Source organism: Leptodactylus fuscus, chromosome 4, assembly GCF_031893055.1.
Source record: "Leptodactylus fuscus isolate aLepFus1 chromosome 4, aLepFus1.hap2, whole genome shotgun sequence".
Classification (NCBI taxonomy): domain Eukaryota; kingdom Metazoa; phylum Chordata; class Amphibia; order Anura; family Leptodactylidae; genus Leptodactylus; species Leptodactylus fuscus.
Window position 1 is genome coordinate 76,780,589 of NC_134268.1, and position 24,747 is coordinate 76,805,335.

The 24,747-nt window shown below is 44.3% G+C and overlaps 2 protein-coding genes across 2 annotated transcripts in view; one reads left to right on the top strand and one right to left on the bottom strand.

Moving 5' to 3' along the window:
- Positions 1 to 6,706, bottom strand: part of PTPN2 (protein tyrosine phosphatase non-receptor type 2) — a 35,407-nt gene extending 28,701 nt beyond the window's left edge. Inside the window, exon 1 of the mRNA XM_075270705.1 lies at positions 6,470 to 6,706. Coding sequence (XP_075126806.1) covers positions 6,470 to 6,526 — 57 coding nt within the window. The 5' untranslated portion in view covers positions 6,527 to 6,706. The remainder of the gene's footprint in view (positions 1 to 6,469) is intronic.
- Positions 6,707 to 13,391: 6,685 nt separating this feature from the next.
- Positions 13,392 to 24,747, top strand: part of CEP192 (centrosomal protein 192) — a 104,677-nt gene continuing 93,321 nt past the window's right edge. The window contains exons 1-4 of the mRNA XM_075271976.1: positions 13,392 to 13,615; positions 17,338 to 17,388; positions 20,022 to 20,168; positions 22,591 to 22,802. Coding sequence (XP_075128077.1) covers positions 13,505 to 13,615; positions 17,338 to 17,388; positions 20,022 to 20,168; positions 22,591 to 22,802 — 521 coding nt within the window. The 5' untranslated portion in view covers positions 13,392 to 13,504. The remainder of the gene's footprint in view (positions 13,616 to 17,337; positions 17,389 to 20,021; positions 20,169 to 22,590; positions 22,803 to 24,747) is intronic.

Genomic DNA, 24,747 nt, shown 5'->3' on the forward strand with positions numbered 1-24,747 from the left:
CTTTAATTGATACAGGACCGTATTTTGCCGGAGATAGGGACTCCTACCATCAAAGATAACTAGGATGCTAGGAGTCCAGCTCCCAGCATGAAGTTTAAGTCAGTAAGTCTGGCTAATACACGGACCGGGTTTCAGGGGTGAAACTGTCGTGTGCAGCTGCCATTAGGCTGATGAAAATCTAATGTCAATGACCAACTTTAGGGTTTATTTCCATTATCAGGGTTTTTTTTTTTTTTTAATGCAGCTTCTGAAGTTAAGACCAGATGTGGATTATAAAGAAAACAGAGAGGTCAAATGGCACTTCTCTTTTTCCCAATCCACTTCTGCTTTCTGTTGCAAAACTGTATAAAAAACACAAACTTGAAAATACAGACAGGGTACAATGGGGGTGGTCAGGGTCCATGTTCACATGTACACAATGGGAGAGAATTAAGCTGAGGCCCCACGTTGTGGAAGCCCAGCCTTTTTTTGTTGTTGCAGATTTTGTTGCTATTTCTTGGCTACAAAAGGAAAGGGAAATAATTAAGAAGCTTATATTTCTACCTTTGGCTCAATGCATTCCTTGCTGCGGCTTAAAAAAAAAAATCAACCACACACCTGTAGCAAAATCCACAATTAAAAAAAAAAAAAAAAAAAAAGCTGTGCTTCCACAATGACGGATCTCAGCATATTGTGCCAGAACGATCATGTAATTTGAACAAAAAAAAAAAATTCAAACGTCTTACACCACATTTATCAAAGGGTTTGACACTTTCAGGACTTATAAAGAAAAAAAAAAAAAAAAAATTGTGGTTTAAAGGGGTTTTCTGGGCAAAAAAAAATAAAATATTTATATATACATATAGTTTCAAAAGAGGTCTGTATTGTGTTAATGCTATTAAAGGGATTCAATCATTAAAATTACATTTTTTTCTCCCTAACACGTATGAATAGCCTTGAAGGCTAATAGTCTCCTACCTTTAGATGTCTTCTCCACGCCACCGTTCTGTAGAAACCACCGTATTCTTCTGTATGCAAATGAGTTCTCTAGCAGCACTGGGGGCGGTCCCCAATGCTGCGGGAGAAATCTCCAGCGCCGCCTCTACCTTCTCCTGAAACGGCATCTCCCTGCGTCGTCTTCCAGCACTGGCTTCAAACTTCTAGGCAAACGCAGTTGGCTCTGCAATCGGGCCTTGGGCAGAGCCAACTAAGCGGCCACAGGAAAATTGCCATGGCATGCGCAGTCGGCTCTGCGCAAGGCCCGACGGCAGAGCCAACTGTACAGGACTAGAAGCCGGAAGACGACGCAGGGAGAGGCCGTTCCAGGCGAAGATAGAGGCGGCGCTGGAGATTTCTCTTGCAGCATTGGGGACGCCACCAGTGCTGTTTGAGTGCTGGGGACCGTCCCCAATACTGCTTCAGAACTCATTTGCATACCGAGGAAAACCAGATTTCTACCGAACGGTGACACGGAGAAGACATCTAAAGGTAGGAGAAGAATAGCCTTTCTTAAGGCTATTACTACGTATTACGGAGAAAAAAAAAATTCATTTTATTGATTGAATCCGTTTAATAGATGAATAAGTTCAATCAAATACCTTTAGTCATATTTTGTGATTTCTGGGTTTCTCTGTGAGCTCCTGGAATCTTCTGCATTTGTTTAGAAGGGCATCTTCCTGTTCTGCGTTTTCCTACAACTACCACGATGCCAAGGGCCACTGAGATGACTCACACCACCTCCCTCACTCACACCTCCTCCCAGTTTCCCTAGCTATCCCATTCACTACTAGCCCTTCCTAATTAACTCAACCCCTCCAACCCATCATACTTACCAGTCTCCCGATCCAGACCGTCTGGGAACGGGACGTCATTTCTTCTGTGCGGCCGACACATCCTCTTCTTAACGCCTGTGCGATACAGCTGGAGTGTTGGCATACACAGTAGCTTAGATTATAAATATCTATTATCCCAGACAACCCCTTTAAGATGCACCTCTAAACAATACAAGCAGTGAAATCCTTTGCTAAAGTCTGCAACAAAAACTAACAGGCTGCTTTAGGATCAGATTAGATTAAACCTTATCTGTTTTGCCCATACTCTAATATGCTGCATTTTTTCAGTTTGTAAATCCAAATTGAAAATCTGCAGCACATCTGCCCCTTATGGCCATACATTGTATTGCCAGGTTCATGCAATCCATTTGATCCATATTCCTCACCAGCTTCTACTGGCAGCAGGAGGACTGTATATGAGCTACTTTATGTATCTATAGAGATAGTTAATGAAGGATTATGTAACCTGGCACATTCTACATCAACTGCTATATCTGACCTACAGGAGAACAGATGGGAGGCATCTACAACATCTAACATTAGTACGCACCATTATGTGCTGTGTGCAGCTCATTATGAAACGTGTGCATTAGCCAGAATCTCATTCATTTTGCTTGTACTGTAAAATCTTGCGTTTTTTTTTTTTTTTTTTTTTTTTGCTGCGTTTCGGTAACTTGGGGCCTTAGATTTAAAAGTGTTTCTCATCTTAACAATTTACCCCACCATCTACAAAATAGGAAATAAATTGGTGGCGGTCTGAATGCTTGGACTGTTGCAAATGAAGTGATGGTCAGACAGTGCTGCCTCACTCCATTCAGTTCTGGGCCCGCCAGAGATGGCAATAATATAGCTCTTGGTTCTGTCCAGTAATCCAGTTTAAATGAATGGAGATGGGGCCTGCCTGTCCAACAATTACAGTATGGGACCATATGTCGCTGGAAGGTAGGGACACCTAGTATCATGGACAACCATACTGCTAGGAGTCCCTCTCCAGGCATTGACAGTCCTTGGAATATGGGAAGCAAAACACATTATGACCAGTGAGGACCCAAGAGGTTGGGTCCACACTAGGATGCAAGTTCTCCTCCATCCTATGAGTAGTTAATAAGATAAGAAAATGGCTTTAAAAGGTGCTGTGCTATCAATACAAATGGCAATAAGTACACTGAATATGCATTTTAGTATATCTTTGTAAAGTAATAATAATATAGATGATTACTTGAAGAAATATTGCAATTATCTGTTTGAAATAGCACCCCCTGGTGTTCAAAACATAGGTCTGTGCATAAGATTCTAGAGAGAATTATAGGGTATGTTCACATGGAGTTTTTTGCAGGCTGATTATTAGGCAGTGTGCTAGAGTAAAAAAAATAAACTGCATCAAAATCTGCCGCAAAAAACACATCATGTAAAAAAATTAAAAAAAAAAAAAAAAGTTTCCTAATCCCTAAGGCAGATTTTTTTCTGCCTGCAAAACACAATGTGTGAACATACTCTTAGTGTCTGCATAAATGTCCCTTGCCGACAAACAAGGGATCACGTATAACAAACATGGATTCTATCAGTTACTTTTACAGTGGATACAGCAGAGTCTGTACTGTACTCTACTGGTCATGCATGACACGCAGAGCCTCACAGACCTAAGGCAGGACCTTTCTCTTCGCATTTTTGGTGCGGAAAGCCATTGGACCCCATTACAGTCTATTTTTCTAGTCTTTCTTTTTAAGTAGATTAGGTTTCTGACAGCCGATCGCTAGTGTGAACCTAGCACCAGCAGTTCAAGCACGGTCAAAAACCGCCAAGGCAGTGGGAGGGAGATTGGAAGACTTATGAGAAGAGGTAAACTCAGAGGATTCCTGAAACACAACCCACAGAGGGCATCAAGCTTGGAGGAGGCAGAGGAATCCTCCGCGACAAGAACCTCCATCCTTCTGATGAGATGGAACACCTGTAGCCATTCCATCAATGAGGGGGTTGTAGTAATTCGCTAGTGACGTAGAACAACCGTCCTGGTGGCCGTGAGAAAGTGACGTAGAAGATCTCCCTTAGGCCCGGTATATCTTACCCAGGATGAGGGAGAGGAGAGCCAGTGACCGCTGACTTGTGTATAGAGAGAGAGAGCAGAGTACCAAATGGTGACTGCAGCATATAAAAAAAAAAAAAAAAAAGTAAACTCCTACAGAATTGGCAAGCATACAGCAACTAGGCTTAATGGCCAGAGTGAAAGTTGCAGGATTTATGACTTTTTTTTTTCTTCTTTAAGAAAAAAAGTTTTGGCGAAGCATTGTATTTAGGGAACTGTGCGTGTGTGCAGGGATGGAGGGTGCTGTAGGAATATAGTTACACGTAAAAGTTGCCATTAAAAATGCCATGCAACCAAAAGCATTCGTCATGGATTTGGGGGCTAATTTCATCCTCAAATCTGGGGCAGATTCTGTCTGAAATCCGCCTCACACTGTTTGGAGGTAGAGATCGTAGGAGGACGCAGAAAAAAAACCAACGAAGTGTCCTGCTCGATCTTGCCGTGGTACAAGACTCCCTACTGATTAGATCCATTCATTTGGGCCTAATCAGCAGCGGTTGGCACCGACCAGATGCTGATTCAGCGGATCAGCATTCCGTTGCGGCTTCCCACTGCCAATTAGACCTAGAGGAATAGGTAGGGAGTCTTGTACCACGGACTCCACGGCAAGATCGAGCAGGACACTTTTTTTTTTGCACGTTCTGCTGCGATCTCTGCTTCCTATTGAAAACAAAGTCCACAGTAAATTCAGCAGTAACATACAGATACCGCTACATGTATGCTACTATATGGAGCAATCACATACAGATACTACATGTATATTACTATAGGCAGCAGTCACATACACATACTACATGTATATTACTATATGGAGCAATCACATACAGATACAGCATGTATATTACTATAGGCAGCAGTCACATCCAGATACTACATGTATATTACTATATGGAGCAGTCACATACAGATACTACATGTATATTACTATAGGCAGCAGTCACATACAGATACTACATGTATATTGCTATATGGAGCAGTCACATACAGATACTACATGTATATTGCTATATGGAGCAGTCACATACAGATACTACATGTATACTACTATAGGCAGCAGTCACATACAGATACTACATGTATGTTACTATAGGCAGCAGTCACATACAGATACTACATGTATGTTACTATATGGAGCAATCACATACAGATACAGCATGTATATTACTATAGGCAGCAGTCACATACAAATACTACATGTATATTACTATATGGAGCAATCAGATACAGCATGTATATTACTATACGGAGCAGTCACATACAGATACTACATGTATATTACTATATGGAGCAGTCACATACAGATACATGTATATTACTATAGGCAGCAGTCACATACAAATACTACATGTATATTACTATATGGAGCAATCACATACAGATACAGCATGTATATTACTATAGGCAGCAGTCACATCCAGATACTACACGTATATTACTATACGGAGCAGTCACATACAGATACTACACGTATATTACTATACGGAGCAGTCACATACAGATACTACACGTATATTACTATAGGGAGCAGTCACATACAGATACTACACGTATATTACTATAGGCAGCAGTCACATACAGATACTACACGTATATTACTATAGGCAGCAGTCACATACAGATACTACACGTATATTACTATAGGCAGCAGTCACATACAGATATTACACGTATATTACTATATGGAGCAGTCACATACAGATACTACACGTATATTACTATAGGCAGCAGTCACATCCAGATACATGTATATTACTATAAGCAGAAGTCACATACAGATACATGTATATTACTATAGGCAGCAGACACATCCAGATACTACATGTATATTACTATAGGCAGCAGTCACATACACATACTACATGTATATTACTATAAGCAGCAGTCACATACAGATACATGTATATTACTATAGGCAGCAGTCACATCCAGATACTACACGTATATTACTATATGGAGCAGTCACATACAGATACTACATGTATATTACTATAAGCAGCAGTTACATACAGATACTACATGTATATTACTATATGGAGCAGTCACATACAGATACTACACGTATATTACTATATGGAGCAGTCACATACAGATACTACACGTATATTACTATAGGGAGCAGTCACATACAGATACTACACGTATATTACTATAGGCAGCAGTCACATACAGATATTACACGTATATTACTATATGGAGCAGTCACATACAGATACATGTATATTACTATATGGAGCAGTCACATACAGATACATGTATATTACTATAAGCAGCAGTCACATACAGATACATGTATATTACTATAAGCAGCAGTCACATACAGATACATGTATATTACTATAAGCAGCAGTCACATACAGATACATGTATATTACTATAGGCAGCAGTCCCATACAGGTACTACACGTATACTACTATAGGATACACTACAGCTATTAGCTATGTAAGCGCACGGCCGGGGTACAGCACGCACACACTATACGTAGGCAGTAATGCATGGAAACCTGACAGTAATTCCAGGAAGCTGGCACACTACGCGCAGCCCAGCTGGCCGCCCAATGACAGCCGCACTACTCACTCCATAGAGCGGGCTCCAGCGGTTCTCCTCGTCAATGCTCTTGAACTCGTTCTCCATGTCTACTACACTCACAGGAGCCGCCCTCCGGTTCCGTCTTCACAGCTCTCCGCCTTGCCGCATTGCCCTGTGCACGGACCCGGGACACAGCGACAGTGTTTACGGGAAGAGAAGAGGAAACAAGCTACAGCCCCGATCTGCGACACCAACCGCGGCACCGGCCTCCAAACCACGCCTTCTTCCGGTTAACTCCACGCCCCTTCCCAGCATCATTCGCTCAACCCTAACTTGGCAACCGGCTGCACTCCCCAATAGCCCATGAGCGGCAGGCATTGACTTTGGGGGCGGAGTCCAAGCTACGCTCCGCCTAGTTGGAGATCCCCTGAAGTCTAAGGGTAAACTATTATCTGTGGGCGCAGGTAGTGAGCGGCCATCATCAGTCCTGGCTTCCTGTGGGCTCTCACTAGTCATGTCGGCTAGAGGTGCCTATAGAAAAGTTTGTGAGGCAGCCGTACTGTGACCAGTGCCAAGGAACACCACACATTACATGACGGGCCACATAGGACTATAGGCCAGAACATATACACTTATGTTTAACCCTTAAGGACCTAGCCAGTTGTGAGAGCTATACAAATTGTGGAAGTACAGCAAATGGTTGTAAAAAAAAAAAAAAAAGTAACTGTATTTGCTCTTTGACCGTCCCTCATGCGGTTGGTGCAGTTTCTAATACCCTCCAGAATGGTATTGGTGGAGTACTGTTCATCATGGCGACGAACACGACTTCATTACTTCTGGTAGGGCAGGGAATGTGAGTGGCAACACAGTAGGAGACATGTTAGGGGTGAGCACTGGTTTCGCGCATGCACTACTCTCCCTCGCCATGCTCAATGATGGGGCAGATGGCTCTTCAAAGACCACCTAACTACATTATACTAGTATTTAGACATACATTTAGACATATGGATACCCCTTTATGGGTACAATGTGTTTTGTCTCTATGGCTCATACCCCATTTTTCAAAACTAACATCTTTGCCTGTATGTGAGGCCCGGTTCACACATGCGTTCGTCCCGTTCCGTTCCCCTCTCCGCATGAAATATGAGAAGAGAAGAATCCTGCACACTTTTCTCTCCGCACTTTTCGTACGGAAACCACACAGAGCCATTATAGTCTATGGGATCTGCCAGTTTCCTATGGCAACCGCTTTTTTATGCAGATAGGTTTCCATTCGGGGGGGTCCCCAAGCAGACTCCCCGAACGGAAACCTGAATGCAGATGTGAACTGGGCCTGACAATATCTTCATCATGCAATTACATAAGGATCTTCTTATTGTTCCCATTCCCTTCACGTGGACACAGGAGTTGGTGCCGAGAGTGTTAGTTGTGTGGTCTAACACACCCTGTACCTTAGTATTCATTGCTGGAACATGGTGCAAGTGAGAAGAAGTAATTTTTCCTCTTTGAAATGCAACCTTTATCCTAAGGCAGGGTTCACACTACCGTTGGATTCCGTTATGAAGGTGTTTGTTTAAAAAAATATAAAATAAAACGGACACCTATCATAACAGACACAGACAGTAACTGATGGCTATCAGTTACTGTCTGTTATAAGTCCGTTGTCCCTAGACTTCATTGTTAAAAAAATAACGGACACTTGCTGTCCGTTTTTTCTAACGGACAGAAAAGTCCTGCATGTAGGATTTTTTGTCCACTGGAAAAAAAACGGACTTGGGTGTAAATAGACACAGGATAAAATCCCATTGACATGAATGGAAATTTTAACGGATTTCTTAGTGTCACACAATAGCTACAGACACTGTTGATGGTCACCAACGTTAGTGTGAACACACCCTAACTTGCCCAGGTGAAGATGGACACAGGTGGTGGCACCTACAGTCATTGGAAGTGGTGTAAAGACAGGGGCATTGTGTCTGAGCAAATGTCTTTATAGAGTATAGTATTCAGCCGCTACTGAGCTAAAACTAAATTCCAAGACCTTACACTGTGATGATGATGTCACCACTGCTCCTGCAAGCTGCACAACTGCTGCTGATAGCTCTGGGGAAGGTGAGTGCTCGTTCACACGGGGCAAGAGGGGGCAGATTTTGGCACTGAATTCACGTCATAATCCGCCCCCTCACAATAGAGGTCTATGTAGACCGGTAGCATACTTTTTTCTGTGAGCGGCATGTTGTCGCTTATGGAAAAAAGAAGCCCTTTCTTCAGCCGGATTCCGTGGCTGATTCAGCCCCGGCGTCCGCCTCGCGGCAGCATCCTCCGGACTAGGCCCATCATTTGGGCCCACTCCGGAGCAGAAGGCCGCGACTGTCAGAAGCCGTGTCAGGCGCATTTTGGCCCTATTCTGACGTGACTTCCCGCATCAGAATCAGGACCACAATACGCCATACTGCACCCCATGTGAATGGGGCCTAAAGGGGTTTGGTGACCTTACTTTGAGAGAGGGAGTACTATGTACAGTATATGTATGAGGGGATACAGGGAATAGATTATATGAGAGGTAGAGGAGTAGGGAGGAAGTTTGACAGAAGAGGTAGAGCAGAAGAACCAGTGAATGGGACTTTGATGAATCTGAGATCACATGGTAGTTCAAAATTGTATCTGCAGGCACTCACAGATCCTTGGGGAAAAGCAGGAAGGGCAGATACACCTTGGCCTATCAGATTCACTATAACTCATGTCAGAAAACTGGCATGACTATGATAGTCCTTGACTGGCATAATTTATAGGAAGACTACAACCTAGACATATCTATCTGTCCCCATCATGTTACAGAGCTCAAGTGATAAACAACCTACCTTTGTTATATATGTCAGTTTTGTAGATTTGGAGAAAATCAACTTGAAGTTCTAATGCAAATGAGGCAGTTGGTCCCCAGTAGGCCAATTGCTTAATTTGCTGAAGACTTAAAAATAATCTTTCTCCAAATCTACAAATTTGACATACAGTACATAGCAGAGATATATTGATTATTATCACTGTAATGTGGTGGTAGCAGTTGAATATGCTTGGGAGAGATGGTAGACTCCCTTTATTTTCTTAATCCCAGGACTTCTCTACGATGCTATTATAAAGTGCATCCGCCAGCAGCACTCATAATACTAACACTGGCACGCAATATGCCAATCTTACTAAATTCTTCCATTATTCTCAACAGCACATATTTATCTCAGCCATGTGTTGTTAGTGCGAAAGTCTCTCACAGACTACTTAGAATCTGTGGCAAGTGAAAACACTTATAAGGCCCTGTTCACATGGGGAGCGGAAGGGCGGATTTTGGCACCGAGAGTGACGCAGGGAGCCGCGTCACTCTCGGGCCAAAATCCGCCTGCCACGACTGGCACAGCTTTTCCCTCAGGAGTAGGCTCAAATGAATGGGCCTATTCTGGAGGTTGCTGCCACGAGGCAGACGCCGTGGCTCAACAAGCTGCGGAATCCTCCTGAAGAAAGGGCAGTTCGCTTCTTTCTTCCGCTAGCGGCAACATGCCACTAGCGGAAAAAAGATTGCAAGTGGTCTCCATAGACTACCTTGTGAGGGCGCGGATTATGACGTGGATTCCGCGCCATAATCCGCCCCCTCTGTGCCCATGTGAACGGGCCCTAAGAGTTATTTCCCAGCATACATTTCACATAATCCTTTACTTAGAAAAGAATTTGGAAGATAGAAAAAAGTCCCTTGTAAGTTATCCAATCATCCATCCTGTTTCATGTTCTGCACAGGGGACCCCATAGACTATAATGGGGTCCGTGTGGTTTCTGTTTGGTTCCCACATGAAACATGCAGAGAGAAAAGTGCTGCTTGACTAGTTGTCCTAGAACAGTGATGGCGAATCTTTTAGAGACTGAGTGCCCAAACTGCAACTCAAAACCCACTAATTTATCGCAAAGTGCCAACACGACAAATTAACCTTAAAGAGGACCTTTCATCTCTTCGTGCACATGTGGTTTAATATACCACTAGAAAGCCGACAGTGCACCCTGTTGACTTTCCCTTTATGTCCCCTGGGGCTGGAGATATCAATGCCGTTATAAAGGCAATGATCTCTGCCCACTGTCAGAAGGAACAAATATAGGGAATTTGACACTCAGAGTGTATATCAAAGATACTCCAAATTTATAGCAATTCGTTTATTTATTACGTAATTTAAAAGTACAGACACTATGTATACAGTGAGATGCAGTTTTTCAGGTATTGACACACACCTAGTAAGGACCTTATCTTTACAGTGACGTTTTGAGTGACTTTCATGTTTTTTGGTTCACTCTATCCGTGCTTGTGCTATATTGTTTGTTTTGTTGCCCAGTGTCAGAAGGGCGTTCCTGACAGTCTAGCTGGGCTGTGAGGAACGACCCCCTGACTGTACTTGCCCATAGATTAGTACACAGTTTAGCGTCATAGCTGGGCGGTAAGGAACACCCCCTCTGAAAGTACAGGGCTATGGACAAGTACTGTCAGGGGGGACATTCTTCACAGTCCAGCTAGACTGTCAGGAACACCCTTCTGACAGTGAAGAGATATTCGTAACGGCACCGATATCTCTTGCCCCAGGCAAATAATATATAATATATATAACCACATGTGCCCGAGGAAATTATAATTATTGTTCATTTATATAGCACCATTAATTCCATGGGGCTTTACATTTGAGGGTTTACATACGGTACACAAAATATATAGCATATAATACTAACATTGACCAACTGGCACAGTGGGATAGAGGGCCATGCCCGCAAGGGCTTACAATCTATGAGGGAAGAGGGATAGAGACAGAAGGTGAGGGACATGAAAGGTCCTCTTTAATACTGTGCAGATCCACAATTGCAGACCTGCAAAATATGGTCGTATGAACGGGGCCTCACAGTGAACCCCACACATTACAATATGCTCCACAGTGGTCCCCACACAGTACAACTTGTTCCACAGTGATCCACATACAGTACAATCTGTTCCACAGATGGGTGCCCACAGAGAGGGCACTGAGTGCCCTCTCTGTCATGAGTGCTATAGGTTCATCACCATGGTAGTAAAGTGTGTGTAAGACCCAAGTCCAAATGCAGTCCTCTGTGTAATTTTTTCTGGACACAGAAGTGTGGCACCAGCACAGGTACCGGGTGCCATCCTGAGGGTGCAACTCACAGATCTGACAGTCCTACCTAGAGGTCTGAAGAGGACTGAAGACAGAAGGAAGTTGCCGCAGAGCCCAGAAGAGGTGAGTAACGCCTCCGATCATTATACTCAGGGGTCCGAAAAGACCCCCCCCCCCCAGTATAATAATAGCAGTTTCAAATCGGATATTCTCAGTCCAAACGAAACACATGCTTTTATCGTGTTGCTTGTTCCTTTCCATGGCCACCTCTGTACCCTAGGGGGCCCAATGTGTCGGCAATGTCCTAACACTCTTTTGTGTCAGTGACTCGATATGCGATGCAGAGAGCTGAAGCGGCGGCAGCTGTGGATAGGAATGGGGATTAGTAAGTAAATAGGATCCATAACCCGCTGGAGCCTATTTAAAAAAAAAAAAAGAAGCAGCAGGTGCCAACCGGACCCCTATAATCGCAAACCCTGTAGTAGACAAGATGACAGCTACAGCAGCATACCTCCCAACCATCCCGATTTCCGCGGGACATTCACGATTCCGGTGACATGTCCCGCGGTCCCGGTTGGAGGGAGGTATGTCCAGAGGATGCAGATCTGAGTTGAACACATACGCGGCTGAAGCAAGGAACTGACACAGGTCAGCTCCTCACTTCGCCGCTGCCGCCGGCTACTGGCTTGTAGACGCGATGTGATGACGTCACATCACGTCTACAACTGTGCACGAGTGAGAGAGAGAGAGAGGCGCGCAGAGTGCAGCGGGGGAACGAGGAAAAGGTAAGTTTAATGTGGAGGTGGAACGTGAAACTGGGGGCAGATGAAGGAGAGGACGGCATGACACTGGGGGCAGAGATGGAGGGGACATGAATCTGGGGGCAGAGATGGAGGGACATGAATCTGGGGCATGAATCTGGAGGCAGAGATGGGGGACATGAATCTGGGGGCAGAGATGGAGGGGACATGAATCTGGGGGCAGAGATGGAGAGGACATGAATCTGGGGGCAGAGATGGAGGGGACATGAATCTGGGGGCAGAGATGGAGAGGACATGAATCTGGGGGCAGAGATGGAGGGGACATGAATCTGGGGGCAGAGATGGAGAGGGGACATGAATCTGGGGGCAGAGATGGGGGGGACATGAATCTGGGGACGGAGATGGAGGGGACATGAATCTGGGGACAGAGATGGAGGGGGGACATGAAACTGGGGGCAGATGAAGGGTGTATATGAAATGGGGGAGAGATAGAGGGGGAACATATAATTTACGGGTGACTGTAGGAGGATTATACTGTGTGCGGGCACATGAAAAATTAATGAGACTGGGCGGAGTCAACACAAGTGGGCGGGGCTAAATTTGCACATTTTGTCCCTCTTTCAGTTCTTCAAATGTTGGGAGGTATGCAGTAGTTACGCCACCATAACATCTCTAATTTCAACTATAATATCTGGATCCTATAAAATCAGAGAAGACCAACATAGAAAGCCTGCCGAGGCCCTTCCATTTGAATACATCACTCCCGCAGTTCTGTGGGTTTTGAGATTGCACAGCGCAATATTTTGCAGTCATACAGTGCCCACATACAGCCACACTCTGCTTACATAGAGAGAAACTTAATTTTATAGCTGATTCACACACAAAGTCGTCTGTGTATAGCAATTATTAATCACATGGCTAAAGTAAGGGGCACATTCCGCTAACTGCTCTGCTCATGCGCCATCTTTCAGTTTCTCTCACGGAAACACAACGTGTCACCTGACCATAATAACACGTGACCCGCACGCTCTCTCGTAGATGGCAAATACGTAAAGGGCGGCTAAAGTTTGCACATGCGCTGTAACTAGTAATCCTACAACTTGCCCTATTAGCTGAACGTGGGGTCGGACTGTGCTTGGAGGCTCTAGACTGGACCCTGAGTAGATATCGGCATGTTTGTGGCTCGGAGTATCTCGGCAGATCACAGAGATCTCATCCACGATGTCTCCTTCGATTTTCATGGCAGGAGAATGGCGACCTGCTCCAGTGATCAAAGCGTGAAAGTGAGTGCGGGCGGAGGCAGCGGACACATGTACAGTGCTCAGATGGATAGATCTACATACATTGTCTGGTAGTGAGAGCCACACGTCACGTTAGCAGTCTGTCAGTGCCTGGTGCAGGGCATCTCAGGGCTGTTACTATGCCATATAGTATGTGTAGGGTTATCTCTTATGTATGTGTAGTGCAGGCATAAAGTAGGGCTCTGACAGCTGTACCCCGGGGTTATTCTCCTGTGACACTGTGGTACAGGCATATAGTAGGGCTCTAACAGCTGTACCCTGGGGTTCTCTCCTGTGACACTCTGGTACAGGCATATAGAAGGGCTCTGACAGCTGTACCCCGGGGTTATTGCCTGTGGCACTGTGGTACAGGCATATAGTAGGGCTCTAACAGCTGTACCCTGGTGTACTCTCCTGTGACACTAGTGCAGGCATATAGTAGGGCTCTGACAGCTGTATCCTGGTGTACTCTCCTGTGATACTAGTGCAGGCATATAGTAGGGCTCTAACAGCTGTACCCTGGGGTTCTCTCCTGTGACACTCTGGTACAGGCATATAGAAGGGCTCTGACAGCTGTACCCCGGGGTTATTGCCTGTGGCACTGTGGTACAGGCATATAGTAGGGCTCTAACAGCTGTACCCTGGGGTTCTCTCCTGTGACACTGTGGTACAGGCATATAGTAGGGCTCTGACAGCTGTATCCTGGTGTACTCTCCTGTGACACTAGTGCAGGCATATAGTAGGGCTCTAATAGCTGTATCTGGTGTACTCTCCTGTGATACTAGTGCAGGCATATAGTAGGGCTCTGACAGCTGTACCCTGGGGTTCTCTCCTGTGACACTGTGGTACAGGCATATAGTAGGGCTCTAACAGCTGTATCCTGGTGTACTCTCCTGTGACACTAGTGCAGGCATATAGTAGGGCTCTAATAGCTGTATCTGGTGTACTCTCCTGTGATACTAGTGCAGGCATATAGTAGGGCTCTGACAGCTGTATCCTGGTGTACTCTCCTGTGACACTAGTGCAGGCATATAGTAGGGCTCTAATAGCTGTATCTGGTGTACTCTCCTGTGATACTAGTGCAGGCATATAGTAGGGCTCTAATAGCTGTATCTGGTGTACTCTCCTGTGATACTAGTGCAGGCATATAGTAGGGCTCTGACAGCTGTACCCTGGGGTTCTCTCCTGTGACACTGTGGTACAGGCATATAGTAGGGCTCTAACAGCTGTATCCTGGTGTACTCTCCTGTGACACTAGTGCAGGCATATAGTAGGGCTCTAATAGCTGTATCTGGTGTACTCTCCTGTGATACTAGTGCAGGCATATAGTAGGGCTCTGACAGCTGTACCCTGGGGTTATTGCCTGTGGCACTGTGGTACGGGCATATAGTAGGGCTCTAACAGCTGTATCCTGGTGTACTCTCCTGTGATACTAGTGCAGGCATATAGTAGGGCTCTGACAGCTGTACCCTGGGGTTCTCTCCTGTGACACTGTGGTACAGGCATATAGTAGGGCTCTAACAGCTGTATCCTGGTGTACTCTCCTGTGACACTAGTACAGGCATATAGAAGGGCTCTGACAGCTGTACCCTGGGGTTCTCTCCTGTGACACTAGTGCAGGCTTATAGTGGAGCTCTGACTGCTCTACCCTAGGGTTATCTCCTCTGTCCGTGTAATGTAGACATATAGCAGGGCTCTACCTGCTGTTTTCCAGGGTAATCTCCTGTTACACTATGGTGCAGGCATATACAGTAGTAGGGCTCTACCTTTGGTTTATATCCAATGACACTGTGGTGCAGACTGATTTGCAGATTATCTAGGATATAGAGGACAGCTCTGCAGTCTAGCTATGGCTACTGGTATTGTGACTGTGCTACCAGAGTTTTTTCTATATGCAATGGAGCTGCTTATTACAGGGTTGACCCCTTACATGAGCTGTAGAAGGAATTTTATATCTGAATGGATATCGTGGTATGTTCACACTACCATGACTGTCCACTTCTTTTGTCCTGTGGCCATTCCCATGGCAATGGCCATTCATAACAGTAGTTGAACAGTCTGCACCACATTGTCAACGGACATTGATAGCTGTAGATTTATAGATGCAGGTGGAAATGTAAAAACCCGTCTGTTGCTCTCATCCTGTAGGAGATGACAGCAATGAACATTAATAACTGTAGTGTAAACCTACCAATATGTTATTCTTCCTAGAAATTTATAAATAAACTGACAACTGGGTGTTACCAGTTGAGGGTTTGTTAATACTACTATAACAAATACCAGTCAGGAATAGAGGAATGCCCCACAACAGTTATAAGAAGCAATGGGCCAGATTTGTGATGCTTGTTTGTTTATTTTTTTGGCTAACACAATTTATTTTAAAGAGGACCTTTCATCAAATTGGGCACAGGCAGTTGTATATACTGCTGGAAAGCTGACAGTGCGCTGAATTCAGTGCACTATTGGCTTTCCCGATCTGTGCCCCATGTGAAGAGCTAGCGGTGCCGGTACCGTAGCGCTTTGCAGTCAGAAGGGCGTTTCTGACAGTCAGTCAGGAACGTCCTTCTCCACAGCAGTGCCTATCGCGCTGTAGAGTGTGAGCGGGGAGGAACTCCCCCTCCGTCTGCTCACAGTGCTCGTCCATAGACGAGTATTATCAGGAGGGGAGGGGGCATTCCTCTCCGCTCACACTGTGCAGTGCGATAGGCGCTGCTGTGGAGAAGGATGTTCCTGACTGACTGTTAGAAACGCCCTTCTGACTGTAAAGTGCTACGGTACCGGGTCTGATAGCGCTTTACCCGGGGCACAGATCAGGAAAGCCGATAGTGCACTGAATTCAGCACACTCTCGGCTTTCCAGCAGTATATAGAACTGCCTGTGCCCAATCTGATGAAGGTCCTCTTTAAGAGACATGTCAGGAGTGGTGATGGGTCTTCCTAAGGGAAAGTTCACACTTGCGCCTTGTGTCCATCCTGTGTCACTCCGCCAGGTTCCCGTCCTCGGCCACAAAAACGGGTTTCCCCTCTGAGAGGCCGCAGGCAGACACCGTTGGTTACCTTTAAAAAAAGCATTCAAATGAATGGGTTTTAAAGCTGACCGCCGGGAAGCCGTCCCCTGTCCAGTTTCTCGGGGCTGAGTGACACAGTGTGGACACAAGGCGCAAGTGTGAATACCCCCTTATGGTATTTCAACTCCTAGCATTTTTAAGAATTGCATTGTTTATCCTTCTGGTCAGTGGGAGTCTGACAGCGGCATCCCCACTGATAAGCTGCTTCCCGGTCCTGCAGCATCACCATTCTTCTTTACTAAGATGGGGCATGTTCTATACCATTGTAAAGATAGACAGGCAGAATTCAGCACACTTTCCCTGTTGCCGAAATATTGTTGCCATTAGTTTTGCCTACCAATAGCAATGCTGTTTCAGTGATCAACAGAGAAGAATGGTGCTGACCGGCTTCTAACAATATATAGTAACTTATTTATAATGCTGTTTGAGGATAAAGTGGTAAAAATTGCGTTGTTACAATAGGCTGTCTTGTCAGAGCACTACACGTGCACGGTAAGTGCCGCAGTCTGTAGACGTCCCAGCGAGCTAAAATTTATCAGCTATGCTTATCTTACTGTTATGTGGGAACATGATGTCAAGAAATGTGGGGTGTAAAGCGCTGCAATAACTCATAGTTCAGCTGCAGTGGAATATAACATTTTAGTCACTTGTATTGCAGGTCTGGGACAAAAGTGAAAATGGTGACTGGCATTGTACTGCAAGTTGGAAGGTAAGATGTGTTCTTCTTTATGTAATTACCATTCACGATAGCTTTTGCACAAGAATTTTTGGTAGGCCTCTTCAGAAAGGAATGGCTTTAAAATAAGTCCGGGTGATTAAATGCCAGAATAACTGAAACTGAAGGACATCTTAATTATTCTGAGTGCTTGCTTACATGGAATATTCTAGTTATTGTGCATTTTTGACATCCTGTACCACACTGCTGTTGGCTAAAGGATATATCACTAACTATATGGAATCCGTTCAGGATTGCTGACGTGAATAATGTAAAAAATGGCGGGTCATAAAATAACCATTCGTTAATCATAATCAAAGTAAAATGTTTACTCAATCATGCTTTTTGACTTGAGTAGTAATTGCCTAGCCTGATCGCTTGGAGGTCTCGCACCCAGGCCCACTAGAGATTAGCTGCTTGAAGCTACAGCGGTGACCCAATGAGTGTCACTTCCACTTCAAGACCAGTGTCACCAGATTCATGTGATCTGTTGGCACCTCAGCTGCAATACCATGCACAGCACCTATGCAAAGTATGGTGCCTTGTGTGACGTACAGTGAAGAAGCTACAGTGCTCGCCTGAACACTGCAGTCTCTCCATATAGCTGATCTGTGGAGGTCCTGGGTGTCAGATCCCCATCACTCAGATATTAATGACCTATCCTAAGTGTTGCCTAATTATAATCCGGTACAGCATAATGCAAACTCTCACAAAGTAATGTAATTTTTGCTGGAACTTACAGTTGGGAGATTAATCGAAAAATAACTGAAACCGAAACAAGATAGAGCTTTTGCGGGCCGTATACACTCCCATTGTTTTCAATGGGAGCCGGTACCGTATACGGGGCGCTATTTGGCGGCTGTGATTTTGTAGGGGCCGCAAAATAATGCTGCGTATACGGTACTGGCTCCCATTGAAAACAATGGGAGCGTATACGACCCACAAAAGATCCCGTGGTGTCTACGTGGCACATTACGTGCCAAAAGACTTCGTGTGAACCCGGCCTTAGAAACTCCAATGAGTGAAGAGTAAAACAAAAGAATATTTTGTTATAGTAGCCATCTACAATGTCATTCAGCCTGGCCAGGAGACAAACCTGGGGAATAGGTATCTGTAGGAAGGACAGGAATATGGACCAGAAGGGACAAATCTTAGGACAAAATCATACACAGTGTATGGATGTTCCCAATTCAGACTGATACTGGAAACCATTCAGGCAAGAGGAGGAAGATCCCATTCTATGTAGCCTAACAGGTGTATAGTAATTGTGATGGAGGAAGCGAGACTCTAACATTCACTACAGTATCTCATCATCCGTTAGTTCAGGGATGTTTTGTTGCCATCTGGTCAAAGCCCTGTTATATGGACTCTGATCCGCAGACTGTAGTAGGTCATAAGATTGCGTTAAAGGCTTAGAGACCTCAGAGGTCATATGGATATCCTCCATTTTAGAGAAGCACAGTTCAGGAACTCGGGAGCCAAACTAAGCTGAAGAGAATAGAAGACTTTCAGTGGGACCTTATGACACTCCACAACTTCTGCAAAGGGAAGGAGACCTGTATCAGTGGACAAAAGATGACTCTGGAATTTCACCCCAGCTCTCATCCACATCATTGTCTCTGTCAGGCCCCAGAAGTGCGACAAAAGCTTCAGGGACTTGCCCCTTAGGATGATCTGGGTTACTGTCTTAATCTGTAGCAATTCGTTACAAGGCGGTTTTATCTATAGAGAGAGTTTACCAAACTTTCATAGGAACCAACAAGCGCACCTGCCTGAGCTTTCCATTTTTATCTTTATTAACAAACAGCCGGGCACAGCGTTTGGATCTTTTGGCAGTGCCATAGACTATGCATGGAGCAGCCAGTTGTATGTATGCTTAAGAGGAATTGGGGTACTCTGTTCTGGTCACTGGTAGATGTCAGACTTCCATGGATCTAGTATGTATTGTCTTGATGAATGGGTGATTCCAACTTCTGGCATCATCACCAGAATAGGGGGTCATGCTAGGAGATCAAATTTAACTGTAGTGGAGTATGTGCCTGGCTGACAGATCTTGCCTTGCCAGTCAGAAAAATAGCTTAGAACTAGACGTGCCTCTTTTAAGCTTATGTTCACTTGCAGCTATCATAGTCAATTTTCCCAAGTGTTTCACTATTTCTGGCCATGCCATAGACTTTGAATAGAGCCGCAACGTGCCTACTCCGCTGCTGATCCATTTAAACTCCCTCTAACTACTGTGTTTCGGCTTGAGGGAAAGGAAGACTGGTGTCATCTGTTTTTTTGATTGGTGGGGGTCTCCATAAATATAGCATTTATTGGGAAGCTGATAAATGCTGAAAGCTGGAATACCCCTTAAGCTATGTTCTGTGACTTGTTCTTAAACTGGAACGATGTTGCCAGCTAAATGTGCATGTAGTTTCTATGGGTGACTAAGATATTTAGTTGCTAGGCATATCTAGAACCAACTATCTCAAGAGGAGAAAAAGATTGGACATAATGTCTAGCATGTGTAAGTCTTCCTTTTGTATTGTTGGTAGATGGCTTTGAAAGGCAAAAATCCAAATGTCATGACTTCTGTATGTTTAAGATTTACCTGTCTATACACTAATTTTTGTGCCTGTGTTCAGACTCACAGTGGATCAGTATGGCGTGTAACATGGGCTCATCCAGAGTTTGGACAAGTGCTGGCTTCATGTTCATTTGACAGAACAGCTGCAGTTTGGGAAGAAATCGTAGGCGAATCAAATGACAAACCTAGAGGACAAAGTCATTGGGTAAGACCATTTTTAATTTGATATACATTTTGCTTGCCAAAACCATCTAAGTATTCTACCAATGTGCATAAATCCACTTGCCTGGTAGAGATACAACACTGGAATAAGTAGATGTTTATTTAAAAACCTTCATATTGGTTAAAATTTTATTATGGGAGGTTGGAAAACTTATTTCTATCTCTTCCCATTCCCCTATTGTTAATGTGCTAATTTCTTACTGCATCGTGGTTTGTATCCATATCGCATATCATTTTGTGTCAATGTTCAGTGCACCCCGCCCTCTTCTCTAATAGCCAATAAAATCGTTTTGACTCTAAGGTCCGGGGCTCCACGGAACGGAAATGCCACGATTTGGCTGTGTTGGAAATGCCGTGGGAAAAATCACAGCGTTTTACACCAAGGGCAAAGTGAATTGGAGTCAAGCAAATCCCATGCTCACTTTGCGGAAAAAAACGCAATGCGGACAATCCACGATTTCCAAAACTGGCGTGCTTTTGGAAATCTCAGCATGTCAATTATACATACGAAAACGCTGGTGGTTTCCCCATAGGTGTAATTGTAACAGAAAGTCTATGGAGGAAAACTTCGCAAACTTACTGTGTAAATCGCTGCAGGAAGAACCGTGATGCATTGCCGCCATGCTTTTTGTTGCAGTGCTTTTTTGCTGTGGGACGTCCTGTGGAGCCTTAGCCTAAAACATTCTTAGAAAGACTAACAAAGTTTATTAGTACAAGTGGATGTACACTCTTGGGCAACATTCACACAGCAGTGTTCTGGACAGTATTTGGCAGTATGCATTATTTCAGTATGTATAATACAAAAGTGATGTAACACCTTCTACGTTATATGTTCTCTCTGTAGAATATTTTACAGATTTAGGGTTACAATATTGAAGCAAAGTGACTGATCTGAGTGCTGCTGTGTAATTTAACAAAATGCAAAGTGAGTTAACAAAAGAGAAATCAAATCCATATTTAGTGTGACCTGCCTTTCCCTTGAAAACAGCATCAATTCTTCTAGGTATCATTTGTACAGTTTTTGAAAGAACTAAGCAGGGAAACTGTTCCAGACATTTTGGTGAACCAACCACAGATCATTTGTGGATGTGGGATTAGTGAAATCCTTCTGTCACTTTATGATATTTTACAGACAGACTTGATGTTCAGATCAGGATTCCTTGTTCGTCTTCACACTGATCGTTCTTAATGATACTGTCTGTATATTTGGGGTTGTTGTTGTGCTGCAGAATAAATCTGGAGCCAGTCCGACCCCTCTCTGTTAGTTTTGCATGATGGATAAGTATCTAGACCACTGATGGTCAGACTTCACGGGACTGTAGATGGGTGTTCCAGGATCTCACTGGTTTCTGCCAGTTCTTAGGTGATGGCGCTGCTGGACATCTTCCAAATAAAAAGCAATTAAGCATAATATGCATTTTATGTGCTGCACTAAGTTTTCTTGGATGATCACTGCTTCAGCGGACCTTACCATTGGCCATTTGTTGGCGCTTCATCACATTTGGCTGTAACAAAAGTCCTTTTGCAAAATAAATTTGAAGCTAAATAGACTCCCCCATGATAGTGCAATGTCCCAAACCTATAGCTAGTGTCATTAAGAATTATCCTAAGCATAAATAAGAACATGAAAAAACTCCCTCAAATATCAGATTCCTGTAAAGCTCGCCATGCAGATATGTAAATGTTTACAGATCTGGACTGATCAGACACAGAGAGTCTTGCCACAAGAGGACATAAAAGTGGTTTCTCCAGTGCCCTATAAAAAGACTTTCGGAGGCTACTTTTGAGTAGTGTAGCTCTTGATGAGCGATCATTGACTCCTTTAACTTTATAAAGTACATCTGTAATGGGCTTTTTGGGACTAAAATAAAAGATTTTGACACCTGGCACCCACACTGAACTGTTAGAACTCATGTACACGACTAAGTACACAGACCAAGGCTATACTGATGGGGATTTTCGGGTGGTGGAACTCGGTATTGAAGTCAATGGGGGATGAAAGACACTGATATGTCATCCAAGTGCATTCCACTAAAAAACTTTCCCCTCCCCCTTGGCCTGCACACTCTGTTCTAAGACATGAGGTCTTAGAACAGAGTGCAGCATTCTGATGAGCACTGTAACTTCTTCTCTACCTGCCACAAGCACAGCTCTGTATACTGTGAGTAAGCTTGGTATTGCAGCTCTTCCCCATTCATTTCAAGCTAAAGCTGTAAATATGCCATGTGACCAATGAATGTGATGTTACATGGCGGCAGAAGGGGAAGCACTGCTCACCAGAGCACCTCTCCCACTTTGAATAGCTGATTGATTTATGAGGTCCCAGATGTTGGACCCCATTGATCTAATATTGATGACTTATCCTATGGCCCAGAAACTCTTTAATTCCTTTTTTGTATCCTTAGGTCAAAAGAACTACACTTGTGGATAGCAGGACATCAGTAACAGATGTCAAGTTTGCTCCAAAGCATGTTGGCTTAATGTTGGCAACGTGTTCTGCAGATGGTGTGGTGAGAATCTACGAAGCTCCTGATGTTATGAATCTTAGTCAATGGTCTCTACAACATGAAATCTCATGTAAACTGAGCTGTAGTTGTATTTCCTGGAATCCATCAAGGTATGTTGGTATCTTGCCTCTAGTACCAGGGAGCAGAATATCTGCCTATTGTGTCACAATGGCCTCATATAATATGGATACATATGTTTTATGAAATATTTGTGATATACTGCACTGTTTTATTACCATCGCCACTTTACTAAAGCTAATTAGTTTGTAAAAGGTTAAGTGAAATGGCCTAGTGATACATAGGATCTTCTAGACTGTTCCATACTTAGTGCGCTGCAGGCCCTTTCCATGGTGGCGCCACCTCCCACTTCCCATACCGATGTGTTGTCCACCTTGTATCCACTAAAGTAATTCTCATATAAACCGTGTCATAGCCTCCTCTGTATTGTGTAAGTCAAGTACGTTGGTCTCCTCAAGGCATCTGTGGCTGAGAAGCTATGTAAATTTAGCTTTAGTTTCTTGTCATTCTTTACAGTCAGGTACAAGAACCAGAGACTGGCATCCTCTACATTTGTTTACATGCTTCCCTAGCCTACAACTCCCATGATTCCCCTTACCCCCTCCCTGTTTCCCTAGCTAGCCCAGGGATTACTAGTCCTATCTAACCTACCTAACCCAGCCCCAATTGCCCCCCCACCAATCATACTTACCTGTCTTCTGTGTCTTGGAGATCAGTATCTTTGGTCCCACCGGAATCTTCTTTTGTGGACTTCTTGTACGTGTGTGGTACACGCTCTTTGCTCCTGCCGGCGACTGTACAATAAAGCTGTATTGCACAGGCAACGGCAGAAGTGGAGGAAGTGATGCTTCCTCATGCCAGAAGACTGAAGATAGGTAATATTGGTGATGCTTTTTTCTGAAAATGGAACGTTACAGGATCATCAGAAAATGTGCTTGGGGCAGCCACGTGACTTCCCCAGGTATATAGGGGTGTGTGTGTGTATAATATATATATATATATATATATATATATATATATATATATATATATATATATATATACACTCACCGGCCACTTTATTAGGTACACCTGTCCAACTGCTCGTTAACACTTAATTTCTAATCAGCCAATCACATGGCGGCAACTCAGTGCATTTAGGCATGTAGACATGGTCAAGACAATCTCCTGCAGTTCAAACCGAGCATCAGTATGGGGAAGAAAGGTGATTTGAGTGCCTTTGAACGTGGCATGGTTGTTGGTGCCAGAAGGGCTGGTCTGAGTATTTCAGAAACTGCTGATCTACTGGGATTTTCACGCACAACCATCTCTAGGGTTTACAGAGAATGGTCCGAAAAAGAAAAAACATCCAGTGAGCGGCAGTTCTGTGGGCGGAAATGCGTTGTTGATGCCAGAGGTCAGAGGAGAATGGCCAGACTGGTTCGAGCTGATAGAAAGGCAACAGTGACTCAAATAGCCACCCGTTACAAGCAAGGTAGCCAGAAGAGCATCTCTGAACGCACAGTACGTCGAACTTTGAGGCAGATGGGCTACAGCAGCAGAAGACCACACCGGGTGCCACTCCTTTCAGCTAAGAACAGGAAACTGAGGCTACAATTTGCACAAGCTCATCGAAATTGGACAATTGAAGATTGGAAAAACGTTGCCTGGTCTGATGAGTCTCGATTTCTGCTGCGACATTCGGATGGTAGGGTCAGAATTTGGCGTCAACAACATGAAAGCATGGATCCATCCTTCCTTGTATCAACGGTTCAGGCTGGTGGTGGTGGTGTCATGGTGTGGGGAATATTTTCTTGGCACTCTTTGGGCCCCTTGGTACCAATTGAGCATCGTTGCAACGCCAAAGCCTACATGAGTATTGTTGCTGACCATGTCCATCCCTTTATGACCACAATGTACCCAACATCTGATGGCTACTTTCAGCAGGATAATGCGCCATGTCATAAAGCTGGAATCATCTCAGACTGGTTTCTTGAACATGACAATGAGTTCACTGAACTCCAATGGCCTCCACAGTCACCAGATCTCAATCCAATA